The 20040-nt window shown below is 52.7% G+C and overlaps 1 protein-coding gene across 10 annotated transcripts in view; it reads right to left on the bottom strand.

The window, feature by feature from the left end:
- ATP2B2 (ATPase plasma membrane Ca2+ transporting 2) overlaps positions 1-20040 on the bottom strand; it is a 358026-nt gene that overhangs the window by 44793 nt on the left and 293193 nt on the right. For 6 of the 10 annotated variants that reach the window (XM_036869343.1, XM_036869344.1, XM_036869342.1 and 3 more), the window contains 7 exons: positions 16574-16699; positions 14916-14948; positions 13745-13804; positions 8589-8630; positions 7607-7765; positions 4349-4563; positions 338-580 (listed from right to left, as the gene is read on the bottom strand). In XM_036869343.1, coding sequence (XP_036725238.1) covers positions 338-580; positions 4349-4563; positions 7607-7765; positions 8589-8630; positions 13745-13804; positions 14916-14948; positions 16574-16699 — 878 coding nt within the window. The remainder of the gene's footprint in view (positions 1-337; positions 581-4348; positions 4564-7606; positions 7766-8588; positions 8631-13744; positions 13805-14915; positions 14949-16573; positions 16700-20040) is intronic. The other 4 variants (XM_036869345.1, XM_036869349.1, XM_036869348.1 and 1 more) reach the window with 2 other exon arrangements.

Raw genomic sequence — 20040 nt, forward strand, 5'->3', positions numbered from 1 at the left:
GAACTCCTGCCTCACAGACATGTGAGCTAAATACACAGTCTGGTTTTCAGCCACTACATTTTGGAGTAGTTATACAGCAAAAGCTAACGAATAAAAAGATTTTTTTTTTTGGTAGGGAGGGCAATGACAGGGTCTAAAAAACACAATTAACAACAATCTTTTTTTTTTGTCATGCAGACAGCACAGCTAAGTCAAAGAGAAACAAGCTGCTTACTATCTGACCACCCAAAATACATCAGTAGGATTTAAAATTATGCATCACATTGCTTAGCCTGCCCAGTACTTCTGTATCGCCCCCCTGGACGCTCCTCCCTCTGGTGGAGGCTGCACCACTTACCAGAATCTTGGTGGTGTAGGCGCTGTTGATGGCAATGGCGCTGACCAGCAGCTCCATGGTTTTGGCGTTGATGGAGCTGGGGTCGGGGATCTCCTTGTAATGGACGTCGCCCACGTAGGCCTGCACCACCGTCATGCGATTGGTGGTGAGTGTGCCCGTCTTGTCCGAGCAGATGGCCGTGGCATTGCCCATGGTCTCACAGGCGTCCAGGTGGCGGACCAGGTTGTTGTCCTTCATCATTTTCTGGGGGAAGGGGCAGGTGAGATGTCAACAGTGAGGAGAGGGAGCTGGGAGGCAGGGTCACAGTGTAAACACGCAGGAAATGAGGCAGAGCTGCCCCTTTGCTTCACACATGCGCGAAGGATCTTGGTTCTACAGCCCCTGTCACCTGGACTCCTTTTCTGTGTGCAGCCCTTTCTCTCTCTCTCTCTCTCTCTTTTTCTCTTCTTTTTAATTATTCAAGGCATTTAAAAGAGTTGATTAGTTGACTTTATTAATTTGGATTACAGAAGTAATCTGTATTCTTTATGGAAAAAATAGGGAAAAGGATGATAAATGAAGATTGGGTCCTTTCTGATTACTTCAAATAGTTTCCTCTTACACCCTAACAGAAATAAATTCCTTAACTGGTTATGGGTTTTTTCAAAGGTACCATCTTTCACTGGTGCTTGGTTTTCACTGTCACTTTGGTTTCACCAAAAGTGAATAAATTTAAGTTATACATATGTTAATAGACATAGGACACTACCTGGAAATAAACAAAATATTAGTGTCATTATTTCTGGGTGGTAGATTTATAGAAGATTGTTATTGCCTTCTTTTAAAAATCTATAGCTTCTATTTTTCTACAATGAATACATACTATAACTTGTGTAATAAAAATCACAAATTTCTTTTAAATATAGATACACAAAAAAAGAAAACAAATCAACCATAATTCTACCACCTAGCACTGATACATCTTACATATCAATATCCTTTCTTTTTAAATTTATGACAAAAATGAAATCCTACTCTACATATGATTAATTTTCTTATATTCACTGTCCTTTCTCTTTCCCAGCATCACACTCCTAGCTTCTTCCAGGTTCTCAAGCAAATAATGCACATAAAGTGATTCTCAAGGAACCACCACTCTTACTGCAGGCCCTTACAACATACTGACCCTCTCTGGCAAGGACGGATGTGAAAAGGTGCATTTAGCTAAAGGCTGAGTCACATGTTGTTCTAGTCTGTGCCTAGGAATCTGATTTCCTTTATTCTTGCTCCTCATTATAACTCTTTATACCAAGGGTAAAAAAGGAGTGCAATTAGAATAATTTTATAGTAGGTCATGTTACTAAAAAATGAGCATTGGTAGAATTATGTGCTCTTGCAGTTTCTCTTATCATAACCTGTGATAATAGTAACAATAGATGTATGTTGAATGGATGCATTCAGCAGCAATTTGAGTTTGCAACATACTTCACAGTTTGTAAAGTTCTTCCGCACTTATTTTCTCGTCTGATGTTACAAGGATCCTATGAAACCTTCAAGGACTCTTGTACTCCATTCTGGCAACCAAAGAAGCCAAGGCAAAGCAGCTTGACCAGGATGATACACCTAGTGAGGGTTAAAGCTGGCATTTGAACCCAGCTCTGTTTAACCTCACAGCCTGGATCATTCCATCAGGACTCTGCCCATCTGTCCTCTGTGAAGAGGGTTCGTCTCTGGGGCTTAAGAATGTATAGGCCTGAGCCTCCCAATACGGTTGCTACGTGAGGCTCTTTAAGTACTGGAAACAGGGCTGGTCTGATGTGAAATGTGCTGTAAGTGTAAATTACACATCCAGTTTTGAAGACTTATTATGAAAAGAGAAATGTGAAATACCTCATTAATAACTTGTATATTATCAAATATTACATGTTGGCTTGATAGTAACTTGGACATATTAGATTAAGTACATTATTAAAATTAATTTCACCTGTTTCTTCCTGATTTTTCTTTTTAACGTGGCTACCAGGAGACTTAAAATCACACATGCAGCTGACATTATGTCTCTATTGGACAGCGCAGATCTAAATGGTCACCGCTATTCTTTCGATGACGGCTCCCAGGGGCTAGGTCCAGGCTCAGAAAGGGGAGAGTTTGCCCCTCCTGGGTTGGGGGAGCTGTACTAAGTACTAAGTTTATCACGTGACTGTACAAGTAACACTACCTAAGGCAGCTGAAGGCACAGGTGCCAGAGATACAAACTACAGGTGTAGAGGCCTAACAATGTCTGTATGGGAAGCCCCAAAACCAAAGCTGTGAGACTTTTAAGGAGACCTCGAGCTCAACTGGGTGGCTTGTGGGGTCCCGGCTCACGGCAGCGTGAGGTCTCCATCTCTGGGCCCCAGGCCCCCGATCAGCATTGTGCTGTGACCTGTTTGGGCTTTGGTTTGTGGGATGGAGTTTCTTCGAGAACCCCAAAACAAGGAGATGATAAGGGCGGTATCCTTTACACATAGCTGCCACTTTCTGGCACCTGCCCTGAGATCTCTTTTCTGTATGAAATTACATCGGTGAGCCCAGCCCAAATTCCAGCTTGGAAACTGACTCTCATCGTGCCCTCTGGCGGCTCTGCATTCTCGGAGCGAATGCCTTGTTTTTAAACATGACCTGGCCTCTGCCCTGGCAGGGACATCCTGGACTCAGGGCCCTGGGAAACAGGAGCGCAGGGCCTTGCTCTCCGAGGTGGGGAAACCACGGGACCAAGGGAAAATGATGAGCCCAGGGTGTGAGGACCTGGGTGTGAGGACCTGGGGGTGAGCCAGGCTTGAAGTGTCCCCAAGAGGGTCAGGCGCCCGGTGCTCATGAGATGCCAGCCCCTTACCCTAGTGTTTGGGCTCCACCGACGGCCACGGGCCTGGAAGCAGAAGGAGGTGGGGCTCTGCCGTCAGGGTGGCGTTTAGGAGCACCCCCCAGACCCAAGGCATTCATGGACCTACTTGCCCTTTATTGAACTGCTTTTAAAACTTCATATTTTTAGCCCATCTCCTGAGAGGAGGGGGCTTTTTTTTTAAATAATAGAAGCTATTGTTTTTATTTATTTTTTTTAATTAAAAAATTTTTTTTCTTTTTAAAAAATATTTATGTATTTATTTTTGGCTGTGTTGGGTCTTCGTTGCTGCGTGCGGGCTTTGTCTAGTTGTGGTGAGCGGGGGCTACTCTTCGTTGCAGTGCACGGGCTTCTCATTGCGGTGGCTTCTCTTGTTGCGGAGCACGGGCTCCAGGTGCGTGGGCTTCAGTAGTCGTGGCGTGTGGGCTCAGAAGCTGTGGCTCGCGGGCTCTAGAGCGCAGGCTCAGTAGTTGTGGCGCAGGGGCTTAGCTGCTCCGTGGCATGTGGGATCTTCCCAGACCAGGGCTCGAACCCGTGTCCCCTGCATTGGCAGGCGGATTCTCAACCACTGCGCCACCAGGGAAGTCCGAGGAGGGGCTTTCATAAAACCAGACATCCTTTTTATTTTAGGCTTATCCCTTTCAAACTTCAGGGAGCAAACTCCGAGATTAGTCATACAAGTACTATGGCTACTGCGGGGCCTAAGGCTGCGATGGCCAGGCTTCTGCCTACGTTTGGTGGGACAGGGTGGGCGTGGGCCTGTAGGGTGATACCTGCATCTAATTTATTTTTTTAAAGTTGAGTTGATTGTCAATGTTTAAAAATCAGGAGAGTTTATGTTAAGTCCAGATTTCTGGCTTCTCTTGGAAAAAATGTGAATATCTGGCAACACTGGACCCCATCCCTACAAGGCGACACTTGGCTGTGCTGAATAACAGCTGTCCCCTTAGCCAGGGTGTGGCTCTCCTGGAGGCACGTGAGTTTCAGCCTCCTGCGTGCATCCTCTCTCCGAGCTTCCACCACCCCCACTCCCTCTACTTGGCTCTTCTCTCAGCCCCGGCACTGGCTCCACCGGCCACCCCACGGACCCCCAGCTGGGGGCAGCCGATCTCAGTGGCATCAGCTTGCCCGCCCTGCTCTCCCCTCCTCACCTTCACCGAGTAGGCCAGTGAGATGGTGACAGCCAGAGGAAGCCCCTCGGGCACGGCGACCACCAGCACCGTCACACCAATGATGAAGAACTTGACGAAGTACTGCACGTAGACGGGCGTGCACTCGGGCAGCCATGGCTTCTTGTTGACCACGAAGGTGTCCACGGTGAAGTAGAGCACCAGGATGATCACCGTGATGGCTGACATCACCAGGCCTGTGACACGGGTGGGAGGAGACCTGTCAGGGGATTTCCTGGGGGTGCGGGGCCCCGGGAAGGGAGATGTGGACCAAAGCCTTGGCTCAAAGGGCTCTGGGGTCAGGCAGGCCCTAGCTCACACCCCAGCTCAGCTTGTTGGCCTGGGGCAAGTCCTTAATCCTTAAAGAGCCTCAGTTTCTTCCTCTGTACAATGGGGATGCATATTTATTTCACATGGTTTTGTAAGGATCAAATGCGATGAATGCATGTAAATTGCCTAGTACAGTGCCCGACGCATAGTAGGTGCTGAGTGAGCATGTGAATAAGTAACTACTTGCACGGTGCCCTCACACATAGGATGTGCAGAGGGTACCACTTATTTCCTCCTGCCTTCAGGTACATACTATTTCCTATTCGAGGAACTAGGGACACAGCAGTAAAGAGGACAGAGTCCCTTTCAGCCCTTGGGAAGCTGAGATTCTAGAGGGGGAGGCAGACAAGAAACAAACACACGAACAAGATAATTCAGATACAGATAACGCTGTCAAGAAAAACTCCAGGATGACGTGGTAGGAAGTGACATGGGCTGAAGATACGAAAACAACCCAAATGTCCATTGACAGATGAATGGATAAAGAAAATGTGGGCTATATGTACAATGGAATATTATTCAGCTTTAAAAAGAAGGAAATCCTGCCATTTGCAACAACATGGCTGGACCTGAAGGGCTTTATGCTCAGTAAAATAGGCCAGACACAGAAGGACTTATCTGAACAATCTAAAATAGTCAAACCCATAGAAGCAGAGAATAGAAGGGAGGTTGCCAGGGGCTGCAGGGACAGGAAAAGGAGAGTTGTTTTTAGTGGGGAAAAAGTTTCAGTTATGCCAGATGAGAAAGTTCTAGAGCTCTGCCGTATAGCATAGCGCCGATAGTTTAACAATGCAGTATTGTGCACTTCATAATTGCTTAAGAGGATCTTAAGTGTTCTTACCCAGAAAACAAAAACCGAAAAAACCCATGAAAGAACACAAGGGAATTTTTGGAGGTGGTGGATAAGTTTAGTACCTTGGTTGTGGTGACTGGTATCATGGGCATATGCATATGTGGAAAGTCATCACGCATTAAACGTGTGCAATTTTTTAATATATAAATTATATCTTAATAAAACTAAAAAGAAAAAGAAGAAAAATGCGACATGGGCTGGTAGATCCAGTGGCTACTTTAGCTAGGGTGGCCAGGGAAGACTTCCTGCAGGAGGTGATATTTGAGCAGACAGAGGAATGATGAGCAGCCAGGTAGTGACCTGGGGGAAGAGAGTTCCAGGCTGAGGAAACAGCAGGGGCTCGGGGAGGGGAAGTGACTTGCCCGAGGCCACAGGCCGGGGAGGCGCTGTAGAATTAGCACCTGCAGGTGGCTACTGGCTGCTGGCGGGATCTCTCTTGCCAGCCCCGTGCGCCCAACTACCCCCGTCTGCTGCATGTGCTGTACAGCTGCCGCTGAGGCTGCCCGCACCTGAAGCCTCTGCCAGAGGAGGATGATTGCTTGGGCAACTGGCGTCTCCTTGTCACAAAGTGCCTGCGAGTGCACCCAACCCAATTCGGTGGCCAATATCCAATGGCTGAGGTGGAGGTCCAGAAGCCCAGACACCTTGCTGCAGGGCAGGGCAGACCCTGCAGAGGTACCATGCTCCAGAGCTCCCCGTAAGATCAGGCGGAGACTGGGATTTCTCCAGAAACCCCGGCTGCCTCTGCTTCTTCCTGGGCTCTGTTGCATCCCTGACCCTTCACGGGTCTCACCTGAGAGCACCCCGCCAGATCCTGTGCCCACCCACGTCAGGTTCTGCTTTCAGGGACTTCAGCCCAGGAGAGAAGCAGAGGTGGGACTTGAACCAGAAGTGCTCGACTCTGAACTCCATGCCTGGCAGAGCTGAGTAGGGGAGGGAGATGAGTGAGGACTGTGAAGGCCACGGGGTGGCTCTCGTCGCTTCGTTCCCTGCCCTCCAGAGCCACGTTTCCGTGGAGTTTTCTCCGTGGCGGGGATGGAGGAAATCCCTGGACCCATCACTGCCCCGCCCGCACCGCCAGCTGCGGAGACACAGAGCCGGCTCGATCCCTGTCTGACAGTTGCAGAGGCGGGAAGCCAAGCTCCCAGCAGCCGGGAGCTGTCATCAGGCCCCCAAGTTTAAATATAGACAGTCAAGCCTGTAATTTGCCTCTTTTCTCCACGCTGTGGTGCCTATAATTAGAGCCGGGAGACAGCCATGGAGGAGCAGGCAGCCAGGTGGGGAGGCCTTGGCGTCTGCCACATCCTTACCCGGGAGGGGAGGCCAAGGCCGTGTCAGGCCAGCAGGGCTCACCTTGTTTCCAGGCTCGGCTTCCGGGGCAAGAGGGGCCATCATCAGCCATCACCTACAGCTACTAACTCGGGAAACCCGGCTTGTGCTGGGGCTCAAACAAGGGGCTTCTCACCGGGCTCCTGGCACTGCCCTCCACTTCTTCAATCTTTCCTCTGCACGGCAGCTGGGCGGTCATCATACAGCTCAACTCCATCCCTGCCCTCCCCTGCTCACACCTCTTCCAGGGCTCCCACTGTCCTCAGGATAAAGCCTGCATTGCAAACTCCAGGCCCTACAGGGTCTGCCCCCTGTCCAGCCACCACACCTGCCAAGTGCTGAGTGCCTGTACGGGTAAATAATCTCCTTTACTCCTCATAGCAACCTGTGAAGTAGGGACTACAGGACCCCAAGTCCACAGACCCGAGGCAGAGGCTCAGAGCTCGGTGAAGGTACCTGCCCAAGTTCTCAGAGCTGTAGCTGGACAAGAACACAGGCAGGCTGCCCCCAGAGCCCATGCTTTTACCTTCACTCTTCTGCCTAAGTGCGAATTGAGTGCCTACTGTATAAGGACTCAGACTGGTTCTGTGGCAGAGAAGGGTGGGTCTCGCGCAAGCCCTCACTTTGCAGAGGAGGTAACTGCGGCCCAGGTCGGGGCAGGGCCCTGCCTGGGGTCCCCCTGCACGCCCCGTGTCCCCCCGTGCCATCTACCGGGGCCGCGTGCTCACCCGCCTTGCCGATCTGCACAGCCAGCTTGGTGAGCTTGCCCTGCAGCACCGACTTCTCCTTCTTGTGCATGTTGGCCTTCTTCTTGTCGTCAGTGTCGCCGCCCTCGGCACTCTTGAGGGGCTGCATCTCCATGGCGGCCGCCCCGTCCTGCTGTTTGGCTGAAGGGGGCAGAGCACACGTGCACACACACAGACACAGACACAGACACACACACACACACACACACCCAGGTTAGCCTGCAGGGTGGGGATGTTGGCACCCACCCAACTGCCCAGCGGAGCACGGTGAGGCCCTCACTCCCCAGCCTGGGTCCCCGCATGGCCGGCACACAATCCCCGTGATGGGGGGTTGGTCTCTTCCTGCTGGAGACCCTGGTCCCAGGGCCACTGGCTGCCTTGGACCTGGAATTCAGGACACAGCAGGGAGTGACAGGGCTCCACCCTGGATTTCCAGCAGGAGTGGGCTAGGGTCCCCCCTGGGCCTGAATAAGCCCACAGACCCTTCCCCCAGTGGCTCCTCAACTTCTCCACATTCAGACAAGACACAGGCTTGGGCTTTGCCCACTTGGTCCCTGGGCCATGTTGCTGGATATTAAGTAGTCACTAGACAGAAGGGACACAAAGGGGGCTTAAAAAGTAGAAGAGAGTGTCCTCATCCACAGGTGTCAAGCTCCTCCTCCTTCAGCACAGGCCTGACTGGTGGGCCTGGGGCCTGACCCCTTAGCCCCTAAAGATCTCAAAGACCCAGCTTCAAGTCTTCAGCTGAACGGGCAGCATAGCTCAAAGGCTGGGGAGAAGCTGGCTTGTGGTGGCCTGTCCTCAACAGGTACTGCCTCCATTTGACCTGGCACCATGTGATCACAGCTACCCACCCCCCCCAAAGGTGTCAGGCGCCCATAGGCATGGACGTCTGCCTCTGTTGTGGCCCTCAGAACCGGCGGGGAGGGGCCGCAGGGACCACAGGTTAATACAAAAGGGTTACCTTTGCTCTGGCTGGCGTCCACATTGCCATCCTGCATTTTACCTACACGACAAAGAATTTTAACAGACAACAGAGAATCAGACAACACACGTTGGTCACCATGAAGACGCAACAGGGCCACAGACATTCATGTCAGATGGAGGGAGGGCCAAGCCGGCTCCGCCCTTCTGTGCAGGGACGCCGGGGAGGCCCCTGAGACAACAGGAAACCCGTGGTGGCTGCAGGCTCTCTCTTGATTCTCTGGGGGCACAGAGAGAGCGCTTCTGGGATTATTTTGGCCCTGAGCATTTTACAGATTAACCGGGAGCCTTTGAGGGTAAAGGAACCATAGCTGGCTGGCAGGAAGCAGAAGGAGTGGGAGATCTAAGGTCCCCAGTGATTAATTTGGAATTTGGTTGGTGCCTTTTGTGGGCTGAGAGGAGGCAAAGGGAAATATGAGAGAGAGAGAGAGGGAGAGAGAGAGAGAGAGAGAGAGGGAGAGAGAGGTTGATTCTAGAATGGGGAGGAGTTCAGTCAACGTGTTCCTTAGTTTCTGGCTCCAGGAGGGATGATTCCACTTTCTCCTTCTCCTGGTGAAGGGGTGTGAAGCCACGACATGGAGAACCCCCCCGCCCAGCCTCACTGAGAGTGACTCAGGCAAAGGGTGGGCAGGGGCTCCCCAGCGGTGGGCTCTGAGGTGCCCACATGTGTCCAGGGGCCTGGTGGCAGTGCCCTGGCTCCCAAGGGGAAGCTGCCGACCCCTCCCCTCCACTGAGCTGTGTGCTCTTTAGTCTGGGTTGACCAGCTCAGGCCACAGCAGACAGGTGAAGTCTGGCTGGTGGGATCCCCTGGGTGCCCCCAGCCCCCCACCCCAGCCCTGCCTATCAGGGCCAGATGCTGCCTAGTGCTGGGCCCGGGGCTCCCCACCCCCTAATCAGGGCCGCCGGGGAGGCCGCCTGCCCAGTCTCAGCCCAAGGCGTGTGGCCTGCACTCACAGGGTGGGAGGTACTGGTGACTGCTGCCTGGCAGCCAGACACCTGCCTTCACTTGCTGGCACTGCAGGGGTCGGGGGGCACCCTTCCCGTCCCATGGGCTCACCTCGAGCTTTGCCCAATGGCTCGCCACCTCAGACGGACTCTGAGAAGGTTGCCCCCCGCCCCAGCCATTTGCTGAGAAGGAGATGTTCACAGCTCAGGTTCCAGGCACATACATGACCACCACAGTTTCATCTGGGCCTCACCACATCCCTACCGGGACGCTCCACATCACACCCACTGACAGATGAAAAACTGTGGCTCAGGGAGGCACACTCAGCAGGGTCTCTGCCAGGTCTCAGCTGGTAAATGGACAGCTGGCCCCAAAGTACATGCACATTTCTGCCCCCATCGGGGAGAATGCAGCCACCCCCAGTCCCCTGAGCCCGGGGGAGGGCAGGCGTCGAGGCGGCGTTGGTGGGACCGGGCTCCTGAAGCTGATGTTTCGAAACCAACTAGCCGTGTGGCTTCACCTCTCCCAGCCTCGCTTCCATCTCTGTAACCAGGGGTGGCCACGTCGCCTCCCCGGAGCTCCTAAAAGTTGCCGTAGTGATAACCACTCGCCCAGCAGCCTTTGGCAGTTTGCAAGTGTCTCCGATCTTGGCTGTTTTCCTGATACCCTGCGAGGTGGGGCGGGAGGGGTTTTCATCACTCTTATTTTACAGATGAGGAAACTGGGGCCGAGGGAGGTTCAGAGGCAGCTGTCATCTATAGAGCATCCTGACGACCGTCCTGAGGCTGCGTGAGAAGTTCCGTAAACACTGTCATCCCCACCACCGTATCCGTTACAGGTGACTCAGAGGGGAGGAGTGGCTTCCTGGATGCCAACCCCGCACCATCACTCCAAGGTCAGTGCAGGGCTCTTCCCACTGCCTCTCCCAGCGAAGGGTCAGTGACCCGCCCGGGGTTTAAAGAGAAAGGTCCCCGTTGCTCTATTGTAAAATTCTTTCTACTGGATTAGAAACAAAACAGAAAAAGGCTTTTTGGAACCAATAGGAATTAAGTACAATAATTATTTTTATTTTTAAAAATAATTTTACTAACTGGGCTAAAGGGCACCAGAGGACTCCTCTTCAATAGTTTGGTGTTAGATGGCACAAAGGGGCCTTTATTTGCATTGCATATTATCAGATGCAATAGCCCGCATGTGCCCATCAACCAAGCTAGCAATTTCCTCTTTTATTTCCATAGTGACCACGTGGCCAGAAAAATAATCAACAATGCATATGTTTGAGGGAGGGAGCCATATCCTGGGGGTGCTTTGGTGCAGATGGCCTGGTTTCTCAGAAGCAAGGGACTCATCTGGGGTTCTCCTTAGCCAAATGGGTACTCGCCTGGCCCTGGAACTGTGGTGGGACGTTGCTCTGGTCCCCCATGGGACGTGGAAGATGGGCTGTGATTCAGGGGAGCTGAGATGGAGGACAGGACCCAAGATGGGGAACCGGGGTGGAGACCTGGAGGCCCCTCTGCATCAGATGCTAGATGCAGCTTTGCCAAATGGGTCTGTCCTCTCCATGCACTGTGAGGGTCATGGGTGCAGAAGGCTTCGATGTGGAAGGTTCATGGTGAGAAGACCCATAAGCAAGCTTAGGGGAGACACGTCCTAAATAGGAGACCTGGGAGGTGTCACTTCCCTTCCCTGTGCCTCCATTTCTCTCTCTGTGAAAAACAACAATTTCAACCAAGGTGATGCTTATGAAAAGCACTGCAAAGTACCTTGTTAATGTCCAGAGTTAAGAGTGATGTATAATTAATCAGGATGTATTCTACCGTGATATATCAATAAATGTAAAAGAAATAATAAAATAAAAATGGCAGTTATAATGCCTCCAAAATGAATGGAACACCCCTACCTTTCAGTTGGGAGGGGCTTGGCGGAGTGGAGTGAGGGGGACATCCTGCCACCTGAGTGTGTTTTCCACGTCCAGGTCATCCTGATTTGGCTCAGACGAAGGAGGGGAAAGGAACAGTTAATTCTCTCACTCACCAAGGCTCAGCTTAGCACCCCTCAGCCTTTAGTGCACTCTGCCTGGAGCCTGGAAAGCACGTTAGAACGCAGGTTCTCATTCAGTAAGTCTGGGTGGGGCCTGAGATTCTGCATTTCTAACAAACTCCTGGGAGATGCCCAGGCTTCTGGTCCTCCGACCACAATTCGAGTAGCAACAGCTTAGAGTACTGGTTCCAAAGTATAGTTTGGGGGCCTACCAATCCCACGACATTCAGCCAGGAAAGGTCCCGCAGCCAAATCAGCCTGGGAAACCCTGAGTGGCTCTGTAACTCTCTCCACCACACACAGCACAATCAAGGCTGTCCCTCTGCAACAAGGAAGAAACCAATTTTACCCAGTGGGTTCTTAAACACTTTTGACCACAGGATCCTTTCCTTGGGCAGGGGCGTTGGTGGTGGGGAAGACTTCTTAACATCCTTGTGAAGTTTACAAGACATCCGCAAGAGTGGCACACACTTGACAGCCAGGTAGGCCTGGGTTTACATCCCAGCTTTGCTACTTTCTAGCTCTGTGACGCTGGACTAGTGTCTTGACCTCCCTGAGGCTCAGTTTCCTCATCTTTAAAGTGGGGACAAAAAACTCTGAATCACAGGGTTATTGTGAGGATTCAATGAGATGCTTGCAAAGTGCCTGGTGCACAGGAGGTGGTTAAGGAATGACAGTTCCCCATCTTTTCCTGCAGTTTTTCTTGGGACACTTGGAGTTTTCTGCTACAATGGCAAGTGAGGCTGCCCCTTTTTTGGGACCCACCAGTCTGGATGTGGTCTATATGTTGCCCGAGCCCAGCAGGCTTGTCATCCTGGGGGAAGCAGGATGCCACTTCCTGTTTCCTCCCTGCCACCCCTCAGCCCCCCACGTGGGTTTGCCTACATTGGTTCTTCCTGTTATCTCTCGCCACCCGTCCCTCACACATGACACCTCCCACACCCCGGGCTGTCCTCCTTTCTCCTCCTGTGCCTGAAATAGACCCATACCCGAATTAGCCCTTCTTGGCGAGGCCCTGCTCACAGAGGAGTCGTGCCCAGTCCCTGACATCTACGGGGGGGTGCTTCCATCTTTGGTCACTTTGAATCTGGGTGGCTCACCCAGACGTCTAGGGCAGGGGATGGGAGGATGAGGCCGGACCAGAACTCCATGTTTTCCAGGAGTGGTGAAGAGTAAATGATATAATGGATGAGAAACCCGCAGCCAGATGCCTGCGATGCGTGACGCTGGAAAAAAGAAAACTTCCCCTCTCCTTCAGTTCTCCGGGGCAATGGTTTCACGACCAAGCCCTAACAGCTCCCAGGAGCAGTCTGGGTGACTTTATGTCAACTAATTTGGGTATGGGGATGTATCTGAGAAGATGGGAGGGTATAGAGATAAGAAATCTTGGAGGCAAATGAATGGAATTCCTTCCTGCCTGTGTGTCAGGAGGTTAAGATGCAGCTCCCAGGTACGGTGGCAGCCCTCTGCCCCCACCACTCATCCCCGAGGAGGCCAGTGAGAATGCAGAGACTCAGGACAAACGCTCCAGCACAGGCAACAGCAAGAAACACCAGTCCACATCCCAGGGACAGAACTAGGCCCGAGCCCAAGCGAACCCCCGGCCCGTTCGCTCCGTGAGAGAGAAGAGAAAGAATGTCTACCAGTGGCTCAGCCATGCTACGGGGTGGGGCCCAGGAGCTGAGCTCTGGCCTGGGTCCCCCTGCCTCGAGGGAACTGTCGAGTCGAGGACCGGAGCCTTCAGTGGGGACCCAGACGCCAGCTTCAGCCTAGGTCCTGACCCCGGGCCTTCTTCCCAAAGCCGGGGCCAGGAACGGGCTTAGGAGAGGGCCACGCCGGGTGGGACGCTGCTTCTTGGGGGCCAGATCTGAAGCCAAGGTCACGTCCCTCTTCCGGGCTTCACCGGGGGTCAAGGGCCCAACAGGAGCCAGTGTCATCGTGGCAGCCATGAGTGGGGGCAGAGCTGGGTCCCCGGTGGTGGCTTCTCTCTTAAGCGCCTGCCCCGTGTGAGAGGACGACCGTCCCCGAGCTGCCCATGCACATCCAAGTCTGTGCCGTCCAGAATAGGGAGAGGCAAGCCCAGAGTTGAGGGTGGGGGAGACGCCCATCCAACCGAGACCGAGAGCTCGCCCTGGGAGTGGGAGACGTACCATTGACTAGGCTGGTATTTGCACTATCTGTAGCATTTGAACCTGCCGCACCATCAGCCGCTGCGGGGGTGGGAGGGATGGAAAATGCAGTGTGTCACGATGGAGAAAAGCAACAACGCAGGACAGCAACAACAGTCGACATGAACCAACTTGCGGGAAATAAGATGACTACATTCTTAAAAAAACATCTCCGCTGGAGATCAAGAAACTCAAATTTGGGGGTGGAGGTGAAATGTTCCCATAGAGATGCCACAGAAGTCGGGGGAAATGAAATACGGAGGATGATCAATGTGGTTACGTGGGTGGCACTGCTGGTGGAGAGGTCTGGACCGAGGCACCCCCTTGGCCCGACCAATCAGGCGGGTGCCTTTCAGAGAGGGTTCTAGGAGAGGGTCTGGCTGACCATCAGGGCCAGAGGCGCTCATGGCCAGGAGTCGACTCAAAATATTCAGCAAGCAGTGCAGTGCAGGCACTGGCCATTCTGAAGGGGTGTTTGCTACAACCATTGCTGTGTCCCGGAAGAACATCCGTCCATGGCAGTGACTTAGGATTCATGCCCTTGACTCAGGCTACTGCCCATGGCCAACTCCTCCTTCCCTAACTGGCACTCAAAAGACTGCCTTGGTGACGTCCATAGGAGATGCCCCACCATTTAAAAGGTGACATCAAGCATGTTGTATTTTGTGCATGAGACGGAGAAGGTACTAGCGAGTTTTCCTTAATTTAGGAATCAAAAATGATACGGTATGCTCCAGTTCACTCTTGCTGTTTTTTCTTGTGGTGGGGAAACGGGTGCTGTGGGAAGGAGAGGGAAGAGATGCCGGGCAGGGTGGCTGTGCTGTGAGGCGAGGGGAAGGTGGGACGGGCTCTGTGGGGTCACGGGGCGCTGAGCGGGCACTGCCTGCCGCTCTCGGGGCTGAGGGCGTGTGGAGGTGGTGGTGGTGCCATCTGCACTGAAAGCCCTGGAAGGGCAGGTAGGCAGACCGGGGTGCTGGCCGGTCCCGTGGGGCTGGCAGTGCACGGGGGCACAGTGGAGGTCTGGTGGGGCAGAGCCCCCAGCAGTCAGGTGCCCCCTTTAGCTGTGTGCTGGGGGTCTAGGGCCAGGGCTCAGGGGTCAATGGCTGCTGCTATTTCTAAAACCCCATCTACCCTGAGGGGTGTCTTACTGTACCTGGTAGCTGAAGGCCATCCCCCTTCTTCACACCTGTGTGATGATTTTTGAGACATGTTAATGAATGAGAAGCACATACAGCCTTTTGTGTGTGCATGCGCACACACACATGCACACGCACACGCACACGCACACACACCGGTACGCCTGGGGCCATCCTGAAACGGGAGGCTCTAAGCAATGACCCTGGTGGAGGTGATGGAATGGAAGTGCCGAGGGGGTCCAGCCTGGCTGTGCTGCTCGTGGGGGCCTGAGGGGCTGGGCTGCCCTCCCAGATTCCTCCGTCACGTCCCCTCCACATCCCACCTCTTCCTTCTACACTGATGTCCCCATTTCGTCGGAGTGCAGGTAAATGTTCAGCAAGGGACTCTGACCTGTGCTTTGGGGCAGAAGAGGCCTGTTTCTTTACTGGCATTTTAAGAAACACCGGTCTGGCCCATGGGAGCTTCTGGGTGCTTCTGCCCCTCACCCAGGCCCCAGTGAGGCCAAGGAAGTGGGCAAAGCTGCTGCAACCTGCCCAACTGCCCGCACCTGGGGCCACAGCTGGCCATAGCTGCTACGTCATTACGTGGACGCTGTCCTGACATGCTCTGGGCCTCTTGGCCAAGACTTGGTCCTCAGTTTCAACCTCAGCTCTCCCAGACCACAGCTTATTTCCATTGCTCCTGTTGGTTGGGCCATCATAATCTTAGGGGTACCCCACCAGGAAATGGGTTTTGCCCCTGGGAACAAGTAACCTTTGATCGTGACCCAGACTTGGTGCCTGGCTGACCTCTGAGAGCCGGAGGGAGGCTGGGTGCCCCTAAAACTGAAGGAGGGGTCATCTATTATCTCATCTCCTTCCCCTGGACTCCAGAAGGTCTGGGTATTGGGCCCCTCCTCTGGAGCTTGGGGAAGGAGACAAAAGACCGCAGATGTGAGAGTGGGGGGTGTCCCCGAGACCGAGTGTGAGTGTCGGGTAAGTAGTCAGCTGTTCTGGGCCAGAGGCTGGGCCTTGGATTTGGGCCTGGTCTGATGGGATTGGGGCTCATGTATTCCAACCATCCCTCCTCTGCTCTGAGAGGCAGCTGTAGCCCAGGCCGACAACCCGCTGCACCAAGGGGAGCCCATGGAGTGAGGAATCTTGTTTGCAGGGGGAGGACAAGACAGAGCGCAGCTGAGATGGCAGCTCTGGGGACAACGGGGAGGGGCTCACAGCAGTTGATTTGGAGGCACACATTTGGCCACCTTCCCCAGAAGACCCACTTCTGGGGAAAGTCTATACTGGGTGAGTGTGCAGCTCTGCTCAGTGGAGTTAAGAATAGTGGAGGAATTCGCCCAGGTGGGGATTTCTACTCAATATCAGGGGCGATGATGGGACCAGGTCACACTTGAGGCTGGTGACTCAAGAAAAGGCTCATCACCCTTGGCCTGGCCCAGGGGGAAGGGGGGCCCCCCATGACATGACTGGACAAGACAGAGACTGGAACGAGACCCTGGAGATGGAACAGACAGAGCCTCCTGGCCCAAGAAGGGCCTTGAGGTTACAGGAGGCAGCTGTTGGCACAGGGTATGGACATAAAAGGCACTCAATAACTATTTTGTCGAGTGAATGAGTCAACAAAAATAAATGTGGCCTTAAGAGCTCCTTTTCTGGTCCACAAGGGGGTTGGGCTTACCTTTCTTGTCTTTCTTCTCTTCCTCCTCACCGCCGGCCCCCAGCAGGGTAAAGATAATGCCGGTCTGAGAGTTCACACCCACGGCGGTCACCACCATCCGTCCAGAGCCCTCCATCACATGAGTCCCTGGGGAAGGGGACAAAAGCCAAGTTACCATTGCACGGCCCAAGCCCCCTCCCCCAAGGAGCGGAAGGAACTCGGTCTCAGCTGACTCCAGGCAATTTGCCTGCTGAGGTCCTAGGGCACCGCCTACAGTTAAGGTTCAAAGTGTGTACTCAAGGTGGGTCCTTTAAAGATGATTTCACCTTGGGATAGTGCTGTGATGGGCCTGGAGCTCAAACACTGCTATACCTCAATTCTTAGGCCCCCAGACAGCTCAGGTCTACCACCTCCTACCCGCTCCTAGAGAATCCCTTCCTCTCTCTTCTCTCTCCCCTTCCCCCTCTCCCAGCCTTACGGGCCAAGCAGGGACCACTCTCTCTTTTCCTTAATGATATATCTAGAACCAGACCTCATTCTGCAACCAGCAAAAAAAAAAAAAAATGCCAACTAAGCCCTGGACAGGACTGCTTAAAATGGGGTCCACCAACTTCCCAAAGATCTGGGGAAAGAATTCATGGCTCTATGAAGTTGGATGAGAAAACAATGACCTCTTTATTTTCACAAACATCAAACTGAAATTTAGCATTTCCCCCTATTAAGAACATAGGAAATAAACCCCAGGAGTGTCAGTGGTGGCCACAACACCATTACATATGTTACAGAAATCATGGGGTTTTTTTAATATCACTTTATAGCTGTTGCAGACACTTTTTAGGCTTATCCTTATTTTACAACTAAGGCAATTATTACACTGACTGCTGGATCTTGTTATTCAGTGTGTTAATAAAGAAGCACATATGTTACTACACCACACATCAATTCTTTTAAAATTACTTTAACTATTTCAATATAATTGGCTTCCTTTGTGATCCAGTGTATTTTATTTTATGTATTTCAAAGCTTTATTCCGAATAGGGGTGGCCCATGATGACCTCAGACCTCCCCAGGGGTCTGCGGTGCAAGAAAAGTTAAGAACTCCTTTCCTAGAATTTTAGATTTTTCAAACTGGGTTCCAAACGGTCCTGGAATTCTTTCAGGGGGCAGGAGGGGAGCCATGCGGGCAAGGGAGGCCTTTGGTCAGAGTGGCCCCAGTTTTATTCATCTTTGGGGTTTCTGTGTCAGCTTTTTTTTTTTTTTTTTTTTTTAAATTGGGAAGGTTTTCCATGAGGAAATGACTTTTTTAATTAATTAATTAATTAATTTATTTATTTATTTATGGCTGTGTTGGGTCTTCGTTTCTGTGCGAGGGCTCTCTCCAGCTGCGGCAAGTGGGGGCCACTCCTCATCGCGGTGCGCGGGCCCCTCACCACCGCGGCCTCTCCTGTTGCGGAGCACAGGCTCCAGACGCGCAGGCTCAGCAACTGTGGCCCACGGGCCCAGTTGCTCCGCGGCATGCGGGATCCTCCCAGACCAGGGCTCGAATCCGTGTGCTCTGCACTAGCAGGCAGACTCTCAACCACTGCGCCACCAGGGAAGCCCTCTGTGTCAGCTTTTATTTGACAAGAGGGCACTCTGCCTAGTAAAGAATCTAGATAAATGAAGTTTGGCCTGTCAGGTGCTCATTTTATCCGATTTTCATTTTTACCACTCTGGCTAGACAGCTCTCTACAATGCAGCATACAGTTTCTCCTTCAGCAGAGAACTAACAATCCAATCCTGCCTGGTGCAGGGTCTCCAGCCATCCCCAGGCCGCACAGGAAGAGCTATACCTGGTCTACCAGACAGATGGCCATGGCCACTGACCCCAGACACTACACGGCCCTGATGACTTGCTTCTTGAACTCCTTCTGCTGTTGAGAGATTTTCCTTCTTTCCCCTCAAGATCGATGGTCATTTCCTCCTGTTTTCAGGCTCACTTGTCACTAATGGCCTTCTCCTGGTCTCCCAATTTGCTTCAGACTTGAAGTCTAGGTGGACAAACTCATTAGAATTGTATCTAAAATAAGAGTCAAGAGGTTCTGAGTCAGGGCAAGAAGCACTTTCCTTAAAGCAAGGAATCTATTTTCACTTTTCAAGAGGTTTCACCCACCCCTTCCCTTTCCTTCTGGGATCTGAGAGATGTCTTGAGATTGTGTGTGTGCGTGCGTGTGTTTGCACACGTGCCTGTGTGCGTGTGCATGTGTGGTGTTCCAGCCTCTTGGCCTCCAGGATCTCAGGATCTTAACGTGCTTTACAGACAGACAGATACCCTCCAGTAAGTTCCTTTGAGGTGGTAAAGGTTGGTCTGTCCATCCATGATGGGTAAACCAAGTCATGAAGACTCCCAGAGGCAGCATGGAGCCCAGCAAGCTGTACCAGAACCTGGGTTCTCAGGTGATGAGCTCCTCAGCTGGCTCTTTGCCCATTCCCAGGCTCTTCTGTCCCCAAGCAGGGAACAGTGGGCACCATGGAATGAGCTCGAACACTGACTCCAGGCCTATCAGACCAGGCCTGGTGTCTTCCCATCACAGACAGACCCTGAAGCACACTTACCCCACAAGAGGCACAAACAGGGAGAACCTGGGCCGAACTATGGGACTTTGGGAACTACAATAACTTGCTGACAAAATGCTTTCTCATGCACGGGCTCAGCTTGTGTGGGAGCTGTCAGGATGGACTGTTAAATACCAGCAGTATTAGAGGAGGAAACTGAGGCCCAGAGAGGTTCCACGTGGGTGAGGGTGGGGTCACTGTAGATCTTTAAAGGTGAGGGTCGAACACACTTCAGTGCATTCACAGGGCGTAGATGGCAGGGATAGTAACCGGTGCTACCTTCTGTAGGACCCCTACTCCGCTCCAGGCACTGTGCCCTAACCCTAACCCTAATCCTTCACTCGCAATCATCTCATTAGTCCTCATACTGGCCCTCGGTCGACAGAAGAGGAGATGGCGGGTGAAGTGGCTTGTCCAGGGTCACCAGCTGGTGAGGGACCGAGCCCTTGTCCGGTTGGTCACATATTGCTCTTCCCCAGGAAAAAAGGCTTCACACTCTGGTCTCAAACATGTCTGTGAAAAAGTTGGCTCTGCCTGGGTGGCGATGGAGAAGCTGTTCCCCACCTCCCCAGTCCTGGGCGGGATGGAAAAAGACACAGGGGGCCAATTTCCACCCAAGATAATCAGACCCCACATCACCTTCTAATCTAATCACTCCCATCTCAGCAGGGAGCTGGGGGCCCTGCACTGGGAGGCCAGGGAGGAGGGAGGAAGGAGGAGGAAGCCAGGGAGGTGGCCTCTGGCCGCAACATGGGGACGCGGGGACATGGGGTGAAGGCACAGCATGCCCCCCACCCAGCCTCGATGAGCCCTGGGGAGTCCTCCAGGCCCCAGCATCAGATGGGCCAGAGAAGTTGGGGGCATCAAACTCCCCCTCTGGTCCTCCCTCCCTC

The sequence above is a fragment of the Balaenoptera musculus genome, chromosome 11 (assembly GCF_009873245.2).
Source record: "Balaenoptera musculus isolate JJ_BM4_2016_0621 chromosome 11, mBalMus1.pri.v3, whole genome shotgun sequence".
NCBI classification, from domain to species: Eukaryota; Metazoa; Chordata; class Mammalia; order Artiodactyla; family Balaenopteridae; genus Balaenoptera; species Balaenoptera musculus.